At 34.6% G+C, this 18,828-nt stretch overlaps 1 protein-coding gene across 1 annotated transcript in view; it reads right to left on the bottom strand.

The window, feature by feature from the left end:
* LOC115214994 (protein split ends-like) overlaps positions 1 to 18,828 on the bottom strand; it is a 184,620-nt gene that overhangs the window by 50,266 nt on the left and 115,526 nt on the right. The window contains exons 2-5 of the mRNA XM_029784105.2: positions 10,453 to 10,565; positions 8,735 to 8,831; positions 5,415 to 5,470; positions 3,702 to 3,749 (exon numbers count right to left, since the gene is read on the bottom strand). Coding sequence (XP_029639965.1) covers positions 3,702 to 3,749; positions 5,415 to 5,470; positions 8,735 to 8,831; positions 10,453 to 10,565 — 314 coding nt within the window. The remainder of the gene's footprint in view (positions 1 to 3,701; positions 3,750 to 5,414; positions 5,471 to 8,734; positions 8,832 to 10,452; positions 10,566 to 18,828) is intronic.

Raw genomic sequence — 18,828 nt, 5'->3', positions numbered from 1 at the left:
CGTTATAGTTGTCTAGCACCACGCTAACCCTGATCGAGCAGACCCTTAATAAAGGAATGTTAACCATGACCGACAGTACATTATTCAAAGTGTCCTTCCTTTTCAAAGATGCGCAGGGTGAGTTGTATGAGGTAAATTCAATTGCTAATTCTAGCAGATCCTGCAACTGATATAGTAGCCATAGGAAAACTGGGTATTATATTTTTCTAGTTATGCCTTTATAGCTTAAACCGGTCAATGCCTTTAAATCGAAACCATGAAAAATAATGCCTTTTACTATTTTTCGTTTACACTAAAATTTTTCGCTTTATCCAGCATAATAAATATACAATGGATTACCTTTCTCAGGTTCTCACGAAATCTTGCAGTTTTCAGTTCAATCTTGCCCTTATCCTCCATTTAACATGAAATACTTTTACTGTTTTCAGATCTATTTTCAGTCAAAATCTGCTTAAGAACAGTAAAACCAGCTAACCAAAACCAGAAAAAATAGCCAGATAAAACCAATCCAAATACACAGCTTAAAAATCAGTGAAAACATTATTAAATCCATTCAAAACACACAGCATAAAAATAGAAGACATTCAAATACTATTCTTTTTGTGATTTAACCATAGATAGAAGGGCTGCACCCATGGCCTTTTTCAGGATTTTTGTAACTGATGAGGAAGAAGAAACCATTAGTCATCGATTGTAATCAAAGAGGAAATATGATTCAAATATTGCAGCAAAGTTAATTCCATTAAAAACAACCGTGGGTCAGGTAGTAATGTTAAACAAGACAATTGCTTAACTAGAACATGTACATTTCATCTTTACAGTTAACGTCAAACCAATTTCATTCACAATACAGAATGTCCTAGAGGCTATGGTTGGAGGTATTTTCTCAGGGTAGGATGGAACTCAGATCCAAGTCACTGCGAATCTAATTTTGTAAATACGCAATGATGTCTGTGCAATGTTTCAATTCATCACTAACCATTTCAATCGGTAGCTTTCAATCACAGCAGAGTGAAATATGCATCGGGCCATTGGCAGACCGTTTGTACACTAGATGAAATGCCCTTCAGTATATATTCCAGCTTCTTACATTCTCAGCGTAAACCACACCGAGGCTACTTTTGCCTGTCATTCTTCTAGAGTCGATAAATAATGTACTAATCTAGAGCAATGAACTGGTGAGATTGTGTGAGGAAATGCCTTGCGGTATTTGTTTCAGCGTTTTGTGTTCTAAGCTCAGATACCACCTTGGCAGACTGAACACATCATCCAGACTAACACCCCATTACCTAGTCCTCGGGTGTCTATAGCGGGGTTCCGTCCGCCAAAGATTCCGGAGGACCAGGTGATGAGATGTTAAAAGCGGGAATTCTCCAATTTGAAGGTACGACTCGCTCTTTCCAGAGTCTCAGAGGTCCTGTAAAGGCATGTGGGCACTGCTTTGCTTTCAGATTAAGCATTAAAAAAAATATTCCGTATTAACGCGTGTGCCTTTGGTTTAATTATTCCTTCCTTTTGAGAAACCACTTTTCACAAATAAACACACTCACAGTTACTCTTGCCTAAGTAGAACCATCATACAAATGTTTAACTCATGCATGTAGCTTCAACATTTCAAACTATATAGCGATATTTAGAAATATACACTCAAAAAGACACTTGCAGATACAAATATATACACACAAGTAGGCACACTCACACGCATACATACGAATATGTGTATGTCTGTCTGTCTGTGTGTGTGTGCGTGTGTATGTGTGTACACATATACATACATACATACATACATAATTAATACATACATACATATATATATGTATATATATATATATATATATATATATATATTATTGGTGAATTGAAGAAATGGAGCTGAACGCAGATTGAACAGAAATCGTTTTATTTCATTCTACACGTGTTTCGAAAGGCACAATTTACCAAAATCCGATTGAATAATGGGACCATATTGTGTCTTTCTCTTCAGGAAGAAAATAGGCCTCTGTTCTGTTTTTGTTTTTTCCAACGGATTTCCTATTTTCTTCCTGAAGAGAAAGACACAATATGGTCCCATTATTCAATCGGATTTTGGTAAATTGTGCCTTTCGAAACACGTGTAGAATGAAATAAAACGATTTCTGTTCAATCTGCGTTCAGCTCCATTTCTTCAATTCACCAATAATATTTTAATTTCAATTATCCGCACCAACGCACGGTTGCAACACCATATGGTTGTACCTCCAACCGTGCTGTTTACTGCTGTGATTTTTGCTACTAAGGTATCGGTTAAACTTTTGATTAATCTACTACAAGATTATTCATCTTTCTATTTCACATAATATATATATATATATATATATATATATATATACAGGGTGCGGAGAATAAACTGTCGTCTAAATTACACAAAAATGAAAATAACACTGACATCATAGTTGTAACTGTGATGTTGTTGGTAAAACATAGTTATTTGTCTATCTCCTTATCCTCTTGGAGATTTTGGGTAAAACTATACTAATATGTCCTTCTAATTTAATTAAATTCTACGTCTTTGTGCAGATGAAGATTGCTCTACATTTTAAATTGATGTAATGAAATGATTGCATTGTTCAATTAAATGGAGTCGCAGGAAACGATTGTACTGCATTACCTCTGGATGTCCTTGTTGCTTATTTTGATTTTAATCACCTTATTTTGAAATTGTATGGATAATACCATACTAAATTCTGGTGCCTCAACTTAAGGACCATATTCATCTGAATCTAAATTTTTTACTGAACTGATATATATATATATATTTACAACACGCACACATGCTCACACAAAAAGAGACACACATATATTCAGACTCATATATATATATATATATTAAAGCCACTAACGGTTACGCCAGTTGAATTCCCTTTCTCTAAAACTATTGTGTATAGTAGGTAGTAAAAATCAATGTAACATATATGAGAATATTTTCATAATTTTTTTGCCAGCTTCTTTGCTTTTCAGTCGTTTAAAAAGTTTGATTTTTACCAGTATTAAATAATGAAGTTACAGAATTTCCAGTCTTATTATTACATGTGTACGTGTGTGTGTGTGTTTGTGGGGGAAGGGGGCTGCACACGCGCGCATATGTGTGTGTACGTATGAAGTATAAAGCATTCAGTTTTCATGGAATTATACTTTCGTATCCTAATTCTGTGAAATAGCATATGAAAACCTCCAAATCTACATACATTTTACTGGTTAAATAATATATAGTGCCGCAACAAAATGTAACCAAAATGCGTTCATGTCGTTGCCATTTAACTCAAGATTAGTTCTAATTATGCAGATTCATGATCGAAAGAATTCAAAACTCGACACTCCCGTCTTTTTCAGGCATTGTATATCCCGGCATATATTATCCAATGCATCCTTATATTTTTAAGACAGTAGTGTGTGATCTAAGGGAAATTTGGTCACTTTTTACAGCAGATTGCTTGACGAAGAAGTTTTATGATGATGTGAAATATTAAAAACATTTATAAATGTCTACGAATAATGTAGACGACTTTTTTCAATACTTTTACAGAATTATAGCAAATAACTTGAACGAAATACAATTGTCACTGATAAGATAGCCACAATTAACAAGGAAACACGTGAGTATGAGTAGTCATATTTTTCTGCTTGTATAACGATTACAAACAAATTAGTTGCCAATGACTTACCATCAGCAGAAAGAGATAAATACAATGTACGCCGGCGTTTCATTTCATCTGAAAAAGAAAATTGCTTTTAGTTTATACATAATCTATTAAAAAGATTAAGCTAAATTCTTGGAACTTATGTAATAAAGTGAATCTAATTCAAATTGAAAGCATAACTACATCTCCACTAGACTGGACAAAATTATGAATAGGACTGCAGAACGTACTTGAGTTTGTGCCTAGATGCATCCTTACATTTAGATATGTAACTGTCAGATATTATCATTGACAGTTTGGGAGGAAGAGGTGAGTGAATCCTGGTGATCTGTTCAATAATTTCACAGGTCGGTTTGAAGCTGTTCTAAAAGTGGTCGTGGGTTTCATTTCATAGTGAGGTTGAATACATAGAAGCACAATTCCCTACATTTATTAATTCATCATTTTACACATTCACTGAGATTGTTTATGCAATAGATTTTTGATAACCTAACTTTTGTGCGAGTTTCAAATCTTTGCTTACATTCAGCTTCAAGGAAAGAGATGTTTGCATTGATCTTAAGTTACTACCAATTTACAGAGATATATTAAAACAATTCAGACTATGTCGTTTCTATGAGAACTCATATCAAATCTATGGTATTATTTTTCAAATCTTACCAAATGTAGGAAGAGTAGTATGTTAAATGATGATGAAATATTCATCATGAAATGAAATGCAATGTTATCCATAACCATTTTATCCATTTTAATGAATGATAAAGGCAACAGAATAGTAATAATCTAGTAAATATACGTTTTGCATTCTTGGAAATGTGTAAATGAAGTAAAAACATGGTCAAGATGGGAGTTATTTGTAAAGGGTTATTACTCTCTAAGAATAACGTTTGGGTAATTTGATAAGATGAGAGGCATTGCAGGTCTATTGAGAGGAGAAAAAAAGGACGATTTATCGAGTGGGTTTATACAACAATGGTATGCAATCAACAAATTAAAACGGCGAGAGAGTTTTTCTTTTGAAGATACAGTAGATAACTCAGCGAAAGAAGCCGATGTTTTCGAATACTATCCAGAATATATGAGTTTGGTGTGTGCAGATAGTGTTTAACTTTGCATAGGTTTAGAACTCTTCAGAGCTGAAGTATGCTCTCATTCTAAATCAAAAGTGAGCATTTGTCATTCACTCTTATTTGTTTGTTGCTCAACTCCATGTCATCTTTGATCAAACAGCCGTATGATCAGATAATTTTAATCATAAACACTCTGTTAGGGTATCGAGAATTACATTATCTAATGTACCCTTCCTCTTTTATGAAGTTGAGGTATGACTTGATGATCTGAGACTGCTATTTTTAACTTGGGAGAAAACTACGCAGTGCCACACTCGCTTGTTTCTGCTTCGAAAGTATTATTGGTTGTATTGAGTACTGTCATAGAGAAAGTAGAGGCATACTTTGCAGGTTTGTTTATCTGAGATGCTTTATCTTGAGTGGTGGTATCAGTTTCATGTAATTGAGTAGTCAAGTTTTTAGAATGTTTCGTAATCTATATCAGGAGCATGTACAGGCATATAAGATAGCTATAAAATTAAACAAACTTAAGTCTATTTAGTATTTACAAAACTATTTCAAATTTTCAGTTGGAAAAAGTTATATTTGAATTTTTGAGGAAGTATCTTCTTGTAAATTTAATTGAGAAACTGTCCAAAAAAATATTGTAATAGTTGACTAATCTTACCTTTAAATAAACTCGGTACTAATTTGTAAACGAGGTTCTGTAATGTGTTGTCAGGTCTAAAAAGAAAAGAATCAATGGTTATCTTTCAGCAAAAATATTTTAAATACATGTAACAATATTTTTCAATACACACATGATCTCTTTCATAGATGTGAATTCTAAAATTCATATGTACGAACAATGAGAGGTTTTGATGTTGATATATGTTTAAGTCAATTAGTAATAGAGGAAATATTTTCCCAACTAAAATAAGATATCAGATTTAATTTTTCGTGAATGGTCTTTATTTCTATCTCCCACTCATATTATTCTCATATCAAATAATGCAATAGCAAGGTTCACTTTTCTATTTATTTATTGAAATAACACCGTAAATAGTAGAGATTCCAACATAACCAGGATTCCTTTGTCAACGACTGATAAGTTTAATAAATAACCGCGTACAGCCAATGAATGTTTTATAATGTTGTTGACAAAATCAGAACTTTAGTTATTGAGTTATTGACCTCTACTATACTTCTACTTTGTCACATGGAATTTGTGCAGATTGCTATCAACACCATATTTTGTTAACACGATGTAAAACAGACATTAGCTTAAAAAACAAACTTAAAGTAACTGCTGCAAATTTTAAAAAATAACTATTGCCATAAAGATATTTACAAACTAAATAAAAACTGTAGGAATTTAAATTCTATCATAAGTTAAATTATGTTTGAGAGAGAAGCATGATTCAGAAATCGAGACATTTAGAAGCATCTTGTTTATTAATGTGTGTATGTAAGTACCCATGTATTTTTGTAAGTTAGTCAGAAGAGTGAGACAGGGTCCATTGCCTCTGAAGACTTTCCCAGATTGATGCAGCTGATGGCCAAGCGGAACAGCTGAAGGTCAATGCCTGTAGGAAAGCCGGAGGTGGAAAAGGAATTGGAGATTCGGCTTGCAACAATGTGAACTGCTTTAATGGCATCAAGAACCGCTGGTATCTTGAAATCTGAGTCTTGATTGTATTACTACCCACAAGAGTTGAAAAAAATCATAATGTGTTATGATAACCAGCAATAGAGAGATTGTCACAAAGAAACGTTAAGGAAAGAGAATTTGAACGAAAAATTGTATGTCGAAACAAGGCTGAGGTTCAGCATATAAGAATTGGTCGAAATGAGAGTTATCAGAGAATCAGAATGCATTGCAGCATTCATTCCGGGGATCTACGTCCTGGGATCAAATTCTACTGAAGCCAACTTTACCTTTCAACTTTTCGGGATTCAAAGCTCAATCAAACGCCAATCAGGGGATTGATGGAAGCGTTAGAACTCTGGACGAGATGTCTTCCCATCTTTGCTTTCTAAGTGCAGATTCTTCGTAGGTATTTAAATCCCACCAATGGCCATGCCATTGCTTCTCATGCAGAAAAAAGGTATCAAGGTGGACTATGGCGTATTCGGTAACAAGCGTTTCTCTACAATCGGATATCCATATTGAGATCATGAAACTTCACGCTGTTGTGAATTCTCTCTGAAGTTTCAGTATGTTAGTTTGGAAGAGGCTACATAACTGGGTTTTTTTTTTGGTGGTGGTGGGGGGGGGGTCATATTAAACAACAGCTTTTGCTGAAAGCGTAATGGCTAAAACTCTAAAATAGCCCAGTCATATACACACTATAACTCTGCTTTAACAAGCACATATTTACTATTACAGAAATTTTACGAAAGACGCCTTTCTCTTTTGGCAGTTCCAGACTAATCACGTGCTAATAAGAGAAATTCTCTAATTGAAAATTTATATTTATAGCCTCTAATTGATTATCATTCTAGGTGACAAATATTTGGCTATATTGCTAGAAAAACAGTGTAAACCTGCTCCACCATTGCCGGGTAGTCATGGATTGGCTGTGTTCTAATTATACGAACTATGCAATGTACACAAAAGCCTTGAGGCATTAGAAAGAATGTGTATGAGCTTGTCGAATAAGTAGTATAGACGTGACTCTGCATTAGAAAAGTATTTGCTTTTTCACTAAAAATGAGATAATAATATGATTTGGATGACATTCTGAACGATAGAGTAGCTTTCATCAGTAGAGTACTTGTCACCAAATAATTGACGTGGGACTTGGTAGCTGCTCTAAGATTTGCTAGCTTAATCAACTATTCGTAGTTAGTCCAGCCAGATTTAATAAAATATATACACTCACACATATGCATATATACATATGTATACACACACACGCACGCGCGCGCAGACACACACACACACACATAATTGCTTTTAAAATAATCTGTAGCATTATATAAATTCAGTGCAGCTAATATATGGAAACACAGCTATATATATATCCTCAAATACAAAAAGTGCACCCAATGAAAACTAAAAGTGGAACAAAAATAGCATCAGAACCCTACATAATCAAAAAATATTTCTTCAAAAGCCATTTTTGTTGTTCAATACTGAGAAGAAAACAGAGCTTCAGTCACATGACGAATCAACCCAGCATAATGCACAGATATAGATTCTAAGGATACTGTATGCTTGCAATACAGATTTGTATTTCCTGTAGGCAAGAATCCCTAAAATGTATTGTTTATTGTGCTGACATAAAAATGACAAAGCTTCTGCCAGTCTGATAGACCTTTTCTGGGATATGTATTGTCTAAATAAGCTTTTTCGGATCAAACAGCAACTATGTAAGCCTTTAGAGAGCATACATCAATTAAACAGACCATTATAGATTATTTGTTTGAAATATGCTTTAAGAGTACAACTCGTTTTGGCATAATTTCATACAACTCAGCTCTTGTCCATACAAGTGTATTACGAGAAAGTGACATCTTCATAATACTCTTTCCAATCTAAGAATAAGTTTTTTGAGAAAATGTGGCCACTGTGGCACAGAAAAGTTTCATACAAGATATCATACCACCAGATTTAAAAATTAGAGTCTTAACATATCTCTAACCTGAGGACATGCAATAAAACTTCTATTAAAGATCGAACAGCTCCCGAACATGCAATAATTACATGATCAGCTTAATATTTCCTATGCCACGCATTATTTGTCTCGTTATCATGCGAAATACAAATACTGATTACAAATTTAAACAAATGCAAACACATGCATGCATATTATATTGGTATCTCTGCATATATATGCATGTATACATATGTGTCCTATGGAATTTTTCTTCTCTTGGTGAGCGATATAAAAAATAGCAATGCTATTGAGTACATCAACCAAATCACTCTAATGCATGCAAAAAGAAAACATTTTCTATTAAATTATTGACTGTCTCAATTGATAAAACAAGTGTTAAACTCACCGTATATTCTGTAACGGTTTGGTTTTGTGCACCATTACATCACATATGGGGCAGAATTTACTACTTTCCAAATATCTGACAATACATGTTCGGCAAACTAGGTTGGAGAGAGAAAAGAAATACAAATATATTTGTGCCTGCTCTTCATATACGAAATGCTGTATAGCATAAACAAAGTAATGATTACAATAACTAAATTTGATATTATTAGAACGTGTGAGTGTGTGTGTGTGTGTGTGTGTGTGTGTGTGTGTGTGTGTGTGTGTGTGTGTGTGTGTGTGTTGTGTGTGTGTGTGTGTGTGTGCGTGTGCGGCGTGTGCGCGCGCGCATCTCCCTGCCTACACATCGAGGATATTCCGGAGATGACAGTCTGAATAATTTTTCAAAAAGTACTATACTTCACTTTGATAAATTTTCGATTTTTGTACATGCAGAAAGAACACTTGCAAATGTTTTGTTACTTTATTTACTTTCAGATTTCACCGATACAAATGAAATTCAGTACAAATTATGATATTTCAATTCAGAATATTTAAGAAATACTATCAATGCTTCTCCCGATACCATTCATAAAAACGTAAGGACATATATAAAATGCTTGTTATTATGCAAATAACATTCAAATTTCTGCACTGTGGTGCAATGCAGTTCCGATTAATTAGTTTCAGAATCGAATGCTTTAGTTCCGTAGATATTATAGTATCAAGACACTTACTTGATTGTACACATTTTAAAAGATGACACCACGCAAACGTCATCGAATTTGGCTAAAAATAAAATACAACCAAGAAGCGAACTTCTATATGGTCACTTTATTAATAGTTCTTGGTAGAATGATAGTCGCCCATTTACCCTTACCTATGTTTTCTCAAGAAAGTGTTTTGTAGTCCAGGATTTTATATGATCTAAAACACAAAACTGTGTTGGAATTTGTTGTTTTAGCTTCAGGACAGCTCTCTTCATGCATATTTGGGATTAAAGTATTTTCCTCGGATAAGATGTTTCTAATATTGACATTAAACAACACTTCCTTTTTGAACTATGGTACTTGAGTTGAGGAAGATTTGATTGCTAACAGATCTAACAACTCGTAGAGTTTCCCTCGGTGGCTTGTGTTGGAATTTGTTTTAGTCAAGAATACATTTGTTAAGGCAAATGTCTTTATAGTGTCACATCAAGAAACAAAACAAAACTAAATCGATAGATCCCGTGTCGAACAAGAGCGCCTAAGTTTCAACAGTAAGAATTAAAATTAATACAATTTATAACAACAACGCAAGAATTATTACATGCAAAAAATTTAATACGCTGAGAGTTTAGAGCATTAGGGACCCCAGAACATTGCTTTGAAGAGATCCTTAAATATACTTTAGACCTTCAGGCATGGACATACGTTATAAACAACCACACGTTGATGTGTTTCTCTAATGATGATTAGCCGAATGGCAAGTTAAGGTGAAAATGGAATGCAAAGAAAATTGAAGTTTCTTTATTGATATTCGTAATTATAACAAAAAATTTATTATATGAATTCAGTATACGAACTAGTAGTCAAGTGTTACATCTAGTTCCCTCTTTGCTAGACTAATGTCTTGTAATATACATTATTTTTTTCGATAAGTTGTATGAGAACCTTCTAAATAGATTAAAGTGAAAAGCAGAAATATATAAACATTGTTTCCCAGTGTTATTGCTTAAATAAGTTCTTAGTTACTTACAAGAATGCAAACACTCTATGATTGTCGTAGCATCGATGTAATAACCCCCACAGAGGATACAATTGAGATAAGGATTTACATCTGCTATGCCGATGCGAGTATTTCTGTGCAGCCTGAAATTAAAAGAAAAAAGAAATATATTTTAAATAAAATCATACCGAAACTTTATAAAGAGTATTTATACATTTCATCTAGAAACATGTTATTAAAAAAAACAAACAAACGCTTTAAGTATCAATAACTCCTGAAATGTCGGAAAGCAGTACAATAAACAACAACACTTAATCTACAAATATCTCTGTCAATAATAATGTATTTGAAAAGAAAGGTTTTGGGTAACAATCTCTATAATTGCTTTAGAAACTAAATATTATCATTCGCAGGAGTGGCTGGTGTGGTAAGAAGCTTGCTTCCCAAACGCATGGTTCCGGGTTCAGTCCCACTGCCTGGCACTTTGGGTGATTGTCTTCTACTCTAGCCTCGGGCTAACCAAAGCCTTGTAAGTTGAAAGAAGCCCGTCGCTTATATATGTATATATATATATATCTATGTGCGTGTGTGTCTTTGTGTCTGTGTTTGTCCCCCCCCTCACCAATTGACAACCGGTGTTGGTGTGTTTACGACCCCGTGTTTAGCGGTTCGGCATAAGAGACCGATAGAATAATTACCTGGCCTAAAAATAAGTACTAGAGTCGATTTATTCGACTAAAAAATTCAAGGCGGAACCCCAGCATAGCCGCAGTCCATTGACTGAAGCAAGTAAAAGATAAAAGATAAAATATTCAAAATCTATATACAACATTTTTATACAATTGATACCAGCTGAAAACTTTAGATATATAACATCAAAATACTATGAATAATCATTAGTTATAACTAGTCATCAACAGATTGTCGATTCATTTGAGCACAAACTATTTTTTACAACCATAAGTTTTCATTTCGGTATTTTCCAGAATTCAATTTTAAATCAAAGTTTCAAAAGGTAGACTAAGGATTTATTCAAATTCCTCTAGAATACTTTACTTTTATGAGCAAGAAACATAATGTGAGATCAATCATACAAAACGCTTAGTATATTACTGTCACTTTATCAAACCAGAAAGGTTGGAAAAACAGAGTACATTTGATGAAATTTGGAATCGGAAATATGCAACAGCCAATTAGATACTATAAAATACCTATGGGTTTGATTGAAACTGTACACATTTGAAGATTTGAAAAGTTCTCTTCCCGTTTTGTACACACTTGATTAAGAGAGTTGATGAGTGGGGCTGTACACGTTTGAACATCGAATACCATTTTAACGTCAAGAAGAGACAAGAAATAGCGAACAGCTTACCAAGGAATTACTTTTCGTAGAGATAGTGTCACACATTTGTGGATAGTAGTAACAATATGGAACGATTTTGAATATTGGTCGATCAGAAACTAGTTTCATCATAGTTCAATAATGTTCGATCATTAACGATACGACATCATCACTGTATCATAGATATTTGATCAGAACAAAAGAACAGCGGGAATTGTAAACTTAGCATTTGAAGAAAGAATGAAGATTTTTGCTACTTATTCATAAGTAGACAATAAATAATGCATTAGTAAATTTTGGGGTGTGCATGACTTAGTACTAACACGGCAGGATCTCAAATGTATACTAAGTTGGAAAACTTCGATCAAAAGATTATCTAAGTGACTGGTATACAATAACCCGTCTACAAATGTTTAAAATCTAAAATCATAAGGAAAATGGTATTTCCAATAAGATAAGGTTGAACTTTTTGGCATGAACAGTTTGGTGTGGTTTATATATAGCTCCGCAGGTATTTATACTTATCCTGAGAATTATTTTTTCAACAACATTGATATCTTAGCACTATTGAGAGATTCAAGGTAGTCGTATTCTCAATATTTATTAGTTTTACATACCTGTTAGATGCCTAATATGCGTGTGGGTGACAAATGTATACGGAAAATTAAAGAGAATAAAGGGCAGTATAATTTGTATATGAGAATGTAGGTTAACGACAACAGAGCAAATCATTAAAAATTATTTGAGTCAAAATATTTCTTGATGTTACACAAGAGATGATTGATTGGACTCAGAGAGAGACCTATCGATGCAGGCTGTTATATTAAGACTAGAATGACAAAGCAAATAATGCTTAATAAATAGGGAATATTTTTGCTAAAAGATATTAATATTACTCATTTTCCAAACTAGTGAGTGCTCCTGCAGCGCAGTTGAAAAAAATTGTGTGATGTCTAAGAGTCCATCTGTAAAACATTGCTGAACGCAATTTATTTCGTATGTTTGATTGTCCAAATACCTATGAGTGAACCACAAGGCAGATTGGCTTTAGCTATTCTCACCAATAGTTTGATGTTTTTATGGGTCGGCCTGGTCATGTCTACTCATGTATACCTATAATTGGTTGGTAGTTGGTCGAACATCTGAGTGCAACACACAAATTAAGCATTCCCGTATTCAAAAGCGACACTCATTGCTGATTCAAGCAGATTCAATGTAGGTGAAATAATACAATTTTGATAACCTGGCCATTGTTGTACACTGATAGCAGATTGTATCAGCGTCTATATTTTAAATGTTGGCCGCTCTCAGATACGAAGTAATCAGCAATGTACTAAATCGTTATCAATATATTTTTCGTGTTTTTCTAAGACAGAGGTGGAAGGGTTGTGCCAATAGCTATGACCTCTAAGACTGAGGGAGGGGAGGTTATAATTTGACTAGTGATCTAGCCCTGATATTTACAGTAAAGAGAACTCTATTACGCGTATTACGTGTCAGGTTGTAATATTAAACCCATTGATGAATTAAACTTGCAAACCAAATGTTCTGCATGTCAAAATGTATATCGATATTCATAATATCGTTTCCAGATACCCTTTGAATTTAAAATGCTATAAACGAACAAAATACAGAACGTCTAACCTATGATAAATGTTGAATGATATATTTGCAGGAACCTACTTTCGATTGGAGGCATGGTTTAGAGACATGTAGCCGTTAGCTTTCTTCAGAGTGAATAATGATCACCATGTTTCCTTGAAATCATCAGATAATTTCTGTTAACAAATTCTACATGACAACCATGGAGATCGCTATTGAAAGGAAATCGCCGAAGACATGATTAAACTATTTCATTTTCCCAACACTACGCATTACAAGCTTTATGTCTTTTAAGCTTTAACTGGCAATCATATCATCTGCACTACATCTTGACTAGACCATGCTTTACCACCAGGAAGAGGCATTTCCACTCAATGATGTAAGCAAAGTTGATAAATCCTGCCTTTATTTATGTATTAGATCATTAAGATGTTATTCTTAAACCACTAGTGGCAGATTTATTTGACCATATCTTGTTAATTATATTATGAAAAGCTTGGAAAGCTGGATTGTTCTGTATGTGTAGTACATAGCCACTGAATAGTCGTCCTGGTCATATGCCCTAACATTCTATAACCGTCAGTTATTCTCGCACTGGCTTTTGTAGTTGGGTCATGACTAGGATGACGAAAAAAAACTTTTATTCTAACGATGTTGGCCAATAGCTCAGAGTGGCCGTGGCACAACATATGCCATTTTGTGTATTTGAATATATGTCTTCTCGAATGTGAAATTAGAAAGATTGTTTTCAATTAAAGGGAGACAAATACTAACTATAACTCACAACCATGAAATATAGCCCGAAAACACAACCCTATTCATAATCAAGAGCTGATAACAATAAGCGCTAAAGCCACTCTATGGGGAGGTGTATGGAATCCTACTCAGTACTGAACAAATGACTGCATAATACACCAGCAGCAATACGAAGACAATGTATGGTTCTAGATTGGTTGCGATGTTGTTTCTCATAGCAGGAGGACATCTGTGCGACATGCCTTTCTAGAATGAGTTGTAACTCCTGTTTAAGCTAACTAGCAGTGGAAAAATGAGATGTAACATTTTTCACTTCTTTAATCTTGTATGTATTGATAAATCTCACTTGAGTGTAAAGAACAAATCAAAAATTAATGAAAAACCATAATAGTTTATATTTAGATCTGCTTGCTTTCTAGTAAGTTACATAGTTTCTACTCTCTGTCGTTGTGTGCTGTTTTGTTTATATTTGCTGACCTTGTTTAGCTGTGACTACATATCTATAACTAATTTAAATATTATTTGTGAGAAATTCTTTCAGGTAACTTTGATAGTCTCATCGTTAGCTGAACAAGAAAACTACTACACACCCTAGAAGATTTTTCCTTGTTTTCATGGAGATATGAAGCACTCAAGAGACCACAAATATAGCCTGGAACAGCCATTACACTACAACCAAACACAACCACACACGTAGAACTTTTAAATAACAGACTGCCTACAGCAATTTTGGCATCAAATGTAGAAATTCAACCTGCGCCTTAAGATATAATGTATTTTCTTGTACTTATGCTTCAGTGTGAATGCATTTTACTCTTGCCAGCAAATGTACTACGCATTAACAGTGAATTTTAACGTCGATTTACATGCTCTATGGCGTGTAAAGTGATTTCTTTCAGCGCACAATAATTGAAAAATCTTCACCACTAGATGGTTTATGCTAGCTATTGACATATATTGAAGGACATGTAAACAGTGCAACTGGAAATAGATGCACGCTTGATGTTGATGATGAATAATATATAGATGTATTTTTATAATGAACGAGGAGAGATTCCGTCCTGTGGATAGCAGATACAGGAGGAAAGATATGGGACAGTGTTTAGGGATAAGATAAGGAAAGTGAGACACAGTAGGCTTAACTAAAGGAAGAGAGAGAGAGAGAGCGCGCGGGGGGGGGGAGACATACATACATACATACAGACAGACAAACAGACAGGAAGGCCGGATGGTGCAGGGAGGATGCAGCTAACTTGTAGCAAAAGTAGTCATAGCATTAGTACAAAAGCGCTACAGCTAAGAGATCACGTCTGTGAATAAATAGTTGCAGGGTATCGATGATAGACTATTTACTAATCAGTAGAATGACTTTCTTTCGGATGCAATCTTTCTAGAATCTTTGTGTATGTGTGTGTGTGTGGGGGGGTATGTACAGCATCACAACGTACAAGATATATGACAAGTACCCCAGTGTGGGGAACACAAGACATTTTTGTAGAGAGTCATAAGCCGATTAGAATCCATGATATGGGATGCAATTTTGGAAGTATGATAGGTCGCTTTGAAGAATCCTTAAATGTTGTGTGTCCTAACACTTGTAACAATTTTGAGGATTTTAATAGTGCGTTTTTGCAACATATAATAATAATAATCCTTTCTATTATAGGCCTAAGCCATGAAATTTGGGAAGAGATTATGTCGATCCCAGTGCTTGACTGAGACTAATGATTATGGCAGCTCGCCGTCTTAAAAATAATAATAATAATAATAATAATAATAATAATAATAATAATAATAATAATAATAATATAATAATAATAATAATAATTTCTTTTATTGGCCACAGGGTCCCAAGACATGGAGTACAATATCAAATAACGAGATACAACACACAAACAGGTGGGGGTTTACATCGATGAAGAGGAGACACTAAATAAGGATTTAAGAAAAGAATATAAAAGTAGAAATGAAAATAATAAACAGATTCCCCTATAGTAGAGTAGTTCATTTAATCCTAGATTATTCTGCCATCCCTAAGGCATGGAAAGTTCCACCTTTTAATTTCTTTCTTCCAACTTAGGAAAGAATACTCAGAATCGATCCATTCAGCCTCACCAGTCTTGCACTCCCGACCTCCTTTTGATAAACACGCTATAAAACAGCAGCTCCCTCTCTACCCTCACCTTCCTCTTCAAATAATACTTGAAGAAATTGATAAATCTAGGCCACACAGAAAAGTGTCTGCCTTCAAACCTTTCAGACGAGTCCACCACACAACCTCTTTTGCCACAACCACAAATCAAAGAAAGATCTGCCTACCTTTCCTGTTAAAGGAATGTGGTGCGTTGATCTTCATTATACACTCGGCGGACAGTTGGATTCGTCTTACATAAGACATCAGTACCTCAACAGTAGCCCAAAAGTCGTTAATGTGCAAACACTGGATGCTTGCATGCTGGACAGTTTCGCCTCCCTGCATGCATCGCGGGCATGTTTGGTCGTTGGGGCTTCTATGCCGGAAAAACTTGTCTCGAACAAGCAATGTCCCTTGTAACACCACTATGCAAAAGACTCTTGGAAATTGTCCATGGTCTTTGAGATGAAAATCCTCCAGAAGACACCACTCAGGCTGTTTTTGCGATACCAAGTCAACCCCAAGCCATCAACTAGTCTCCTATAGAAATCTTGAATTATTTTCCGGTAACGGATTTGACCAGCTGGTACAATGGCGTGAGCACCTGGTAACATTTTTGATGTCAAGCAGACAGTCGTGGTCTATGTTTGACCCATGACAGCAACTCGGTAAATGAGATGAGCTGCAGAAAGATGTACCATACGAAGGACGCCCACTCCAGTTCACTTTTACTTTCGACGCCGTAGTTCACACCACCGCAGTGGTTTAGATATTTCTGCAGATGAGTCAGCCTCAACGTGTGGCGACGCATCATCATGGACGACATTCCCAAACTACCGATGAATTTTCTGACCAATAGATACTGATCTTTACAGAAGAATAGACAAAGCAAGCGATCCAATCTGGTCGAAATTCTCTTGGGACAAGGATGTCACTAACGAGTCAAAACAACAACAACAACAACAACAGCAGCAGCAGCAGCAGCAGCAGCAACAACAACAACAACAACAACAACAACAACAACAATAATAATAATTATAATAATAATAATATTTTCTATTCTACTCCGAAATTTTGGGGGAGGGGGCCAGTCGATTAGATAGACGCCATTATGCAACTGGTACTTAATTTATCGTCCCCGAAAGGATGAAAGGCAAAGTCGACCTCGGCGGAATTAATAATAATAATAATAATAATAATAATAATGATGATAATAATAATAATAATAATAATAATATCTTTGGGGTTTGAATAATTCACCTCTGGAAACATGGGTGGTTCTTTCAACTTCCTTAAACGACCCTTATTCAGGGACCGTTTGAGCGGGATGGGCTACTCAACCTGAAGAAAATTCTAACTGGGCCCCACCTGCAAGGTCATGTGCTGTTTATCTTGATATGAGATCACCATGTCGCGCACATATGGTTGTGATGCATGTGCCTGGTGTACCCTTATCAGACGGGTAATCATGATGGGTATATTGGGCTTCGTATATTGTACCCCAGTGTCACTTTGATGGCATGAACTGCTCTCTCACTCAATAATAATAATAATAATAATAATAATAATAATAATAACAATAATTAGCAGCACCTGTGGAAATCCCACGGTAAATTCGAAATTTTTTAGATGGTTATAAGTTTATACAGAGTTATAAAAATTAGTGTTTATATTAAAACACTAATATTATATGAATTGTATATTAAAAAAGACACCTTTCAGTTTTGGATAAAGCTGTAACAGACTTCTCCTTTCTCTCTCAACACTTCAGAGGTTCATTTATAAATCTAAAAGCTTGACAACGATTACAGAGAATATTCAAGTCACCGATATTGTAACTTTCAACAATTTGTTTACAGTTTTCTTGGCGTTTTCTCTCATTTTCATTTTATATTCTGTCTTGAACACGTTCTTTTATCTGTTATAAATACTTCCAATATACTTTTTGATTCATATTTTCCCTTTTACTTGTTGATGCTTCTGTGCTTGTTCTACTTATTCGACCCTCTGCTTCTCTTTACATCATTGCCTATACTACCTCATTCTTTCGTTAGCTTACATTGTCTGTTATCCATATTTTGTAAACAAATGTCAGTTTTCAAGCAAGCAGATGACAAACAATTGCACTTATGCGCATGCGTTAAGTGGTAGGCGATATAAAAAATTTAGTTCAATAAAAAACAAAAACTACACTTTGCACTATCCACTCACCACCATCACCACCTTCACTACCGTCACCACCGTCACCACCACCAATAGTTTTCGGAAACAAAGCTCAGTCTAAGTTTGTTCATGTCTACTTTTATTGTCAATACGAAGTTCGAATAATAAATTTTTAAAAAATAATAATATTCATGGCTATTTTGCTAAGCTTCATTGAAAAATCTATCTTTCTAAGTTTATTATTATTATTCTTTCTTCGGTCTACCAATCGATGTATTTGTCGAAGTGGATAGGCAGATAATAGATCGACAGATGGAAGATATAAAAAAACTCGAATATTAATATACTATTTCTTGTTAGTTACAATAATATATGTTTGAAATTTACCGCTGCCAAATATAAATTTACC

This window comes from Octopus sinensis, linkage group LG8, assembly GCF_006345805.1.
Source record: "Octopus sinensis linkage group LG8, ASM634580v1, whole genome shotgun sequence".
NCBI classification, from domain to species: Eukaryota; Metazoa; Mollusca; class Cephalopoda; order Octopoda; family Octopodidae; genus Octopus; species Octopus sinensis.
This window is presented reverse-complemented; position numbering and strand designations above follow the sequence as displayed.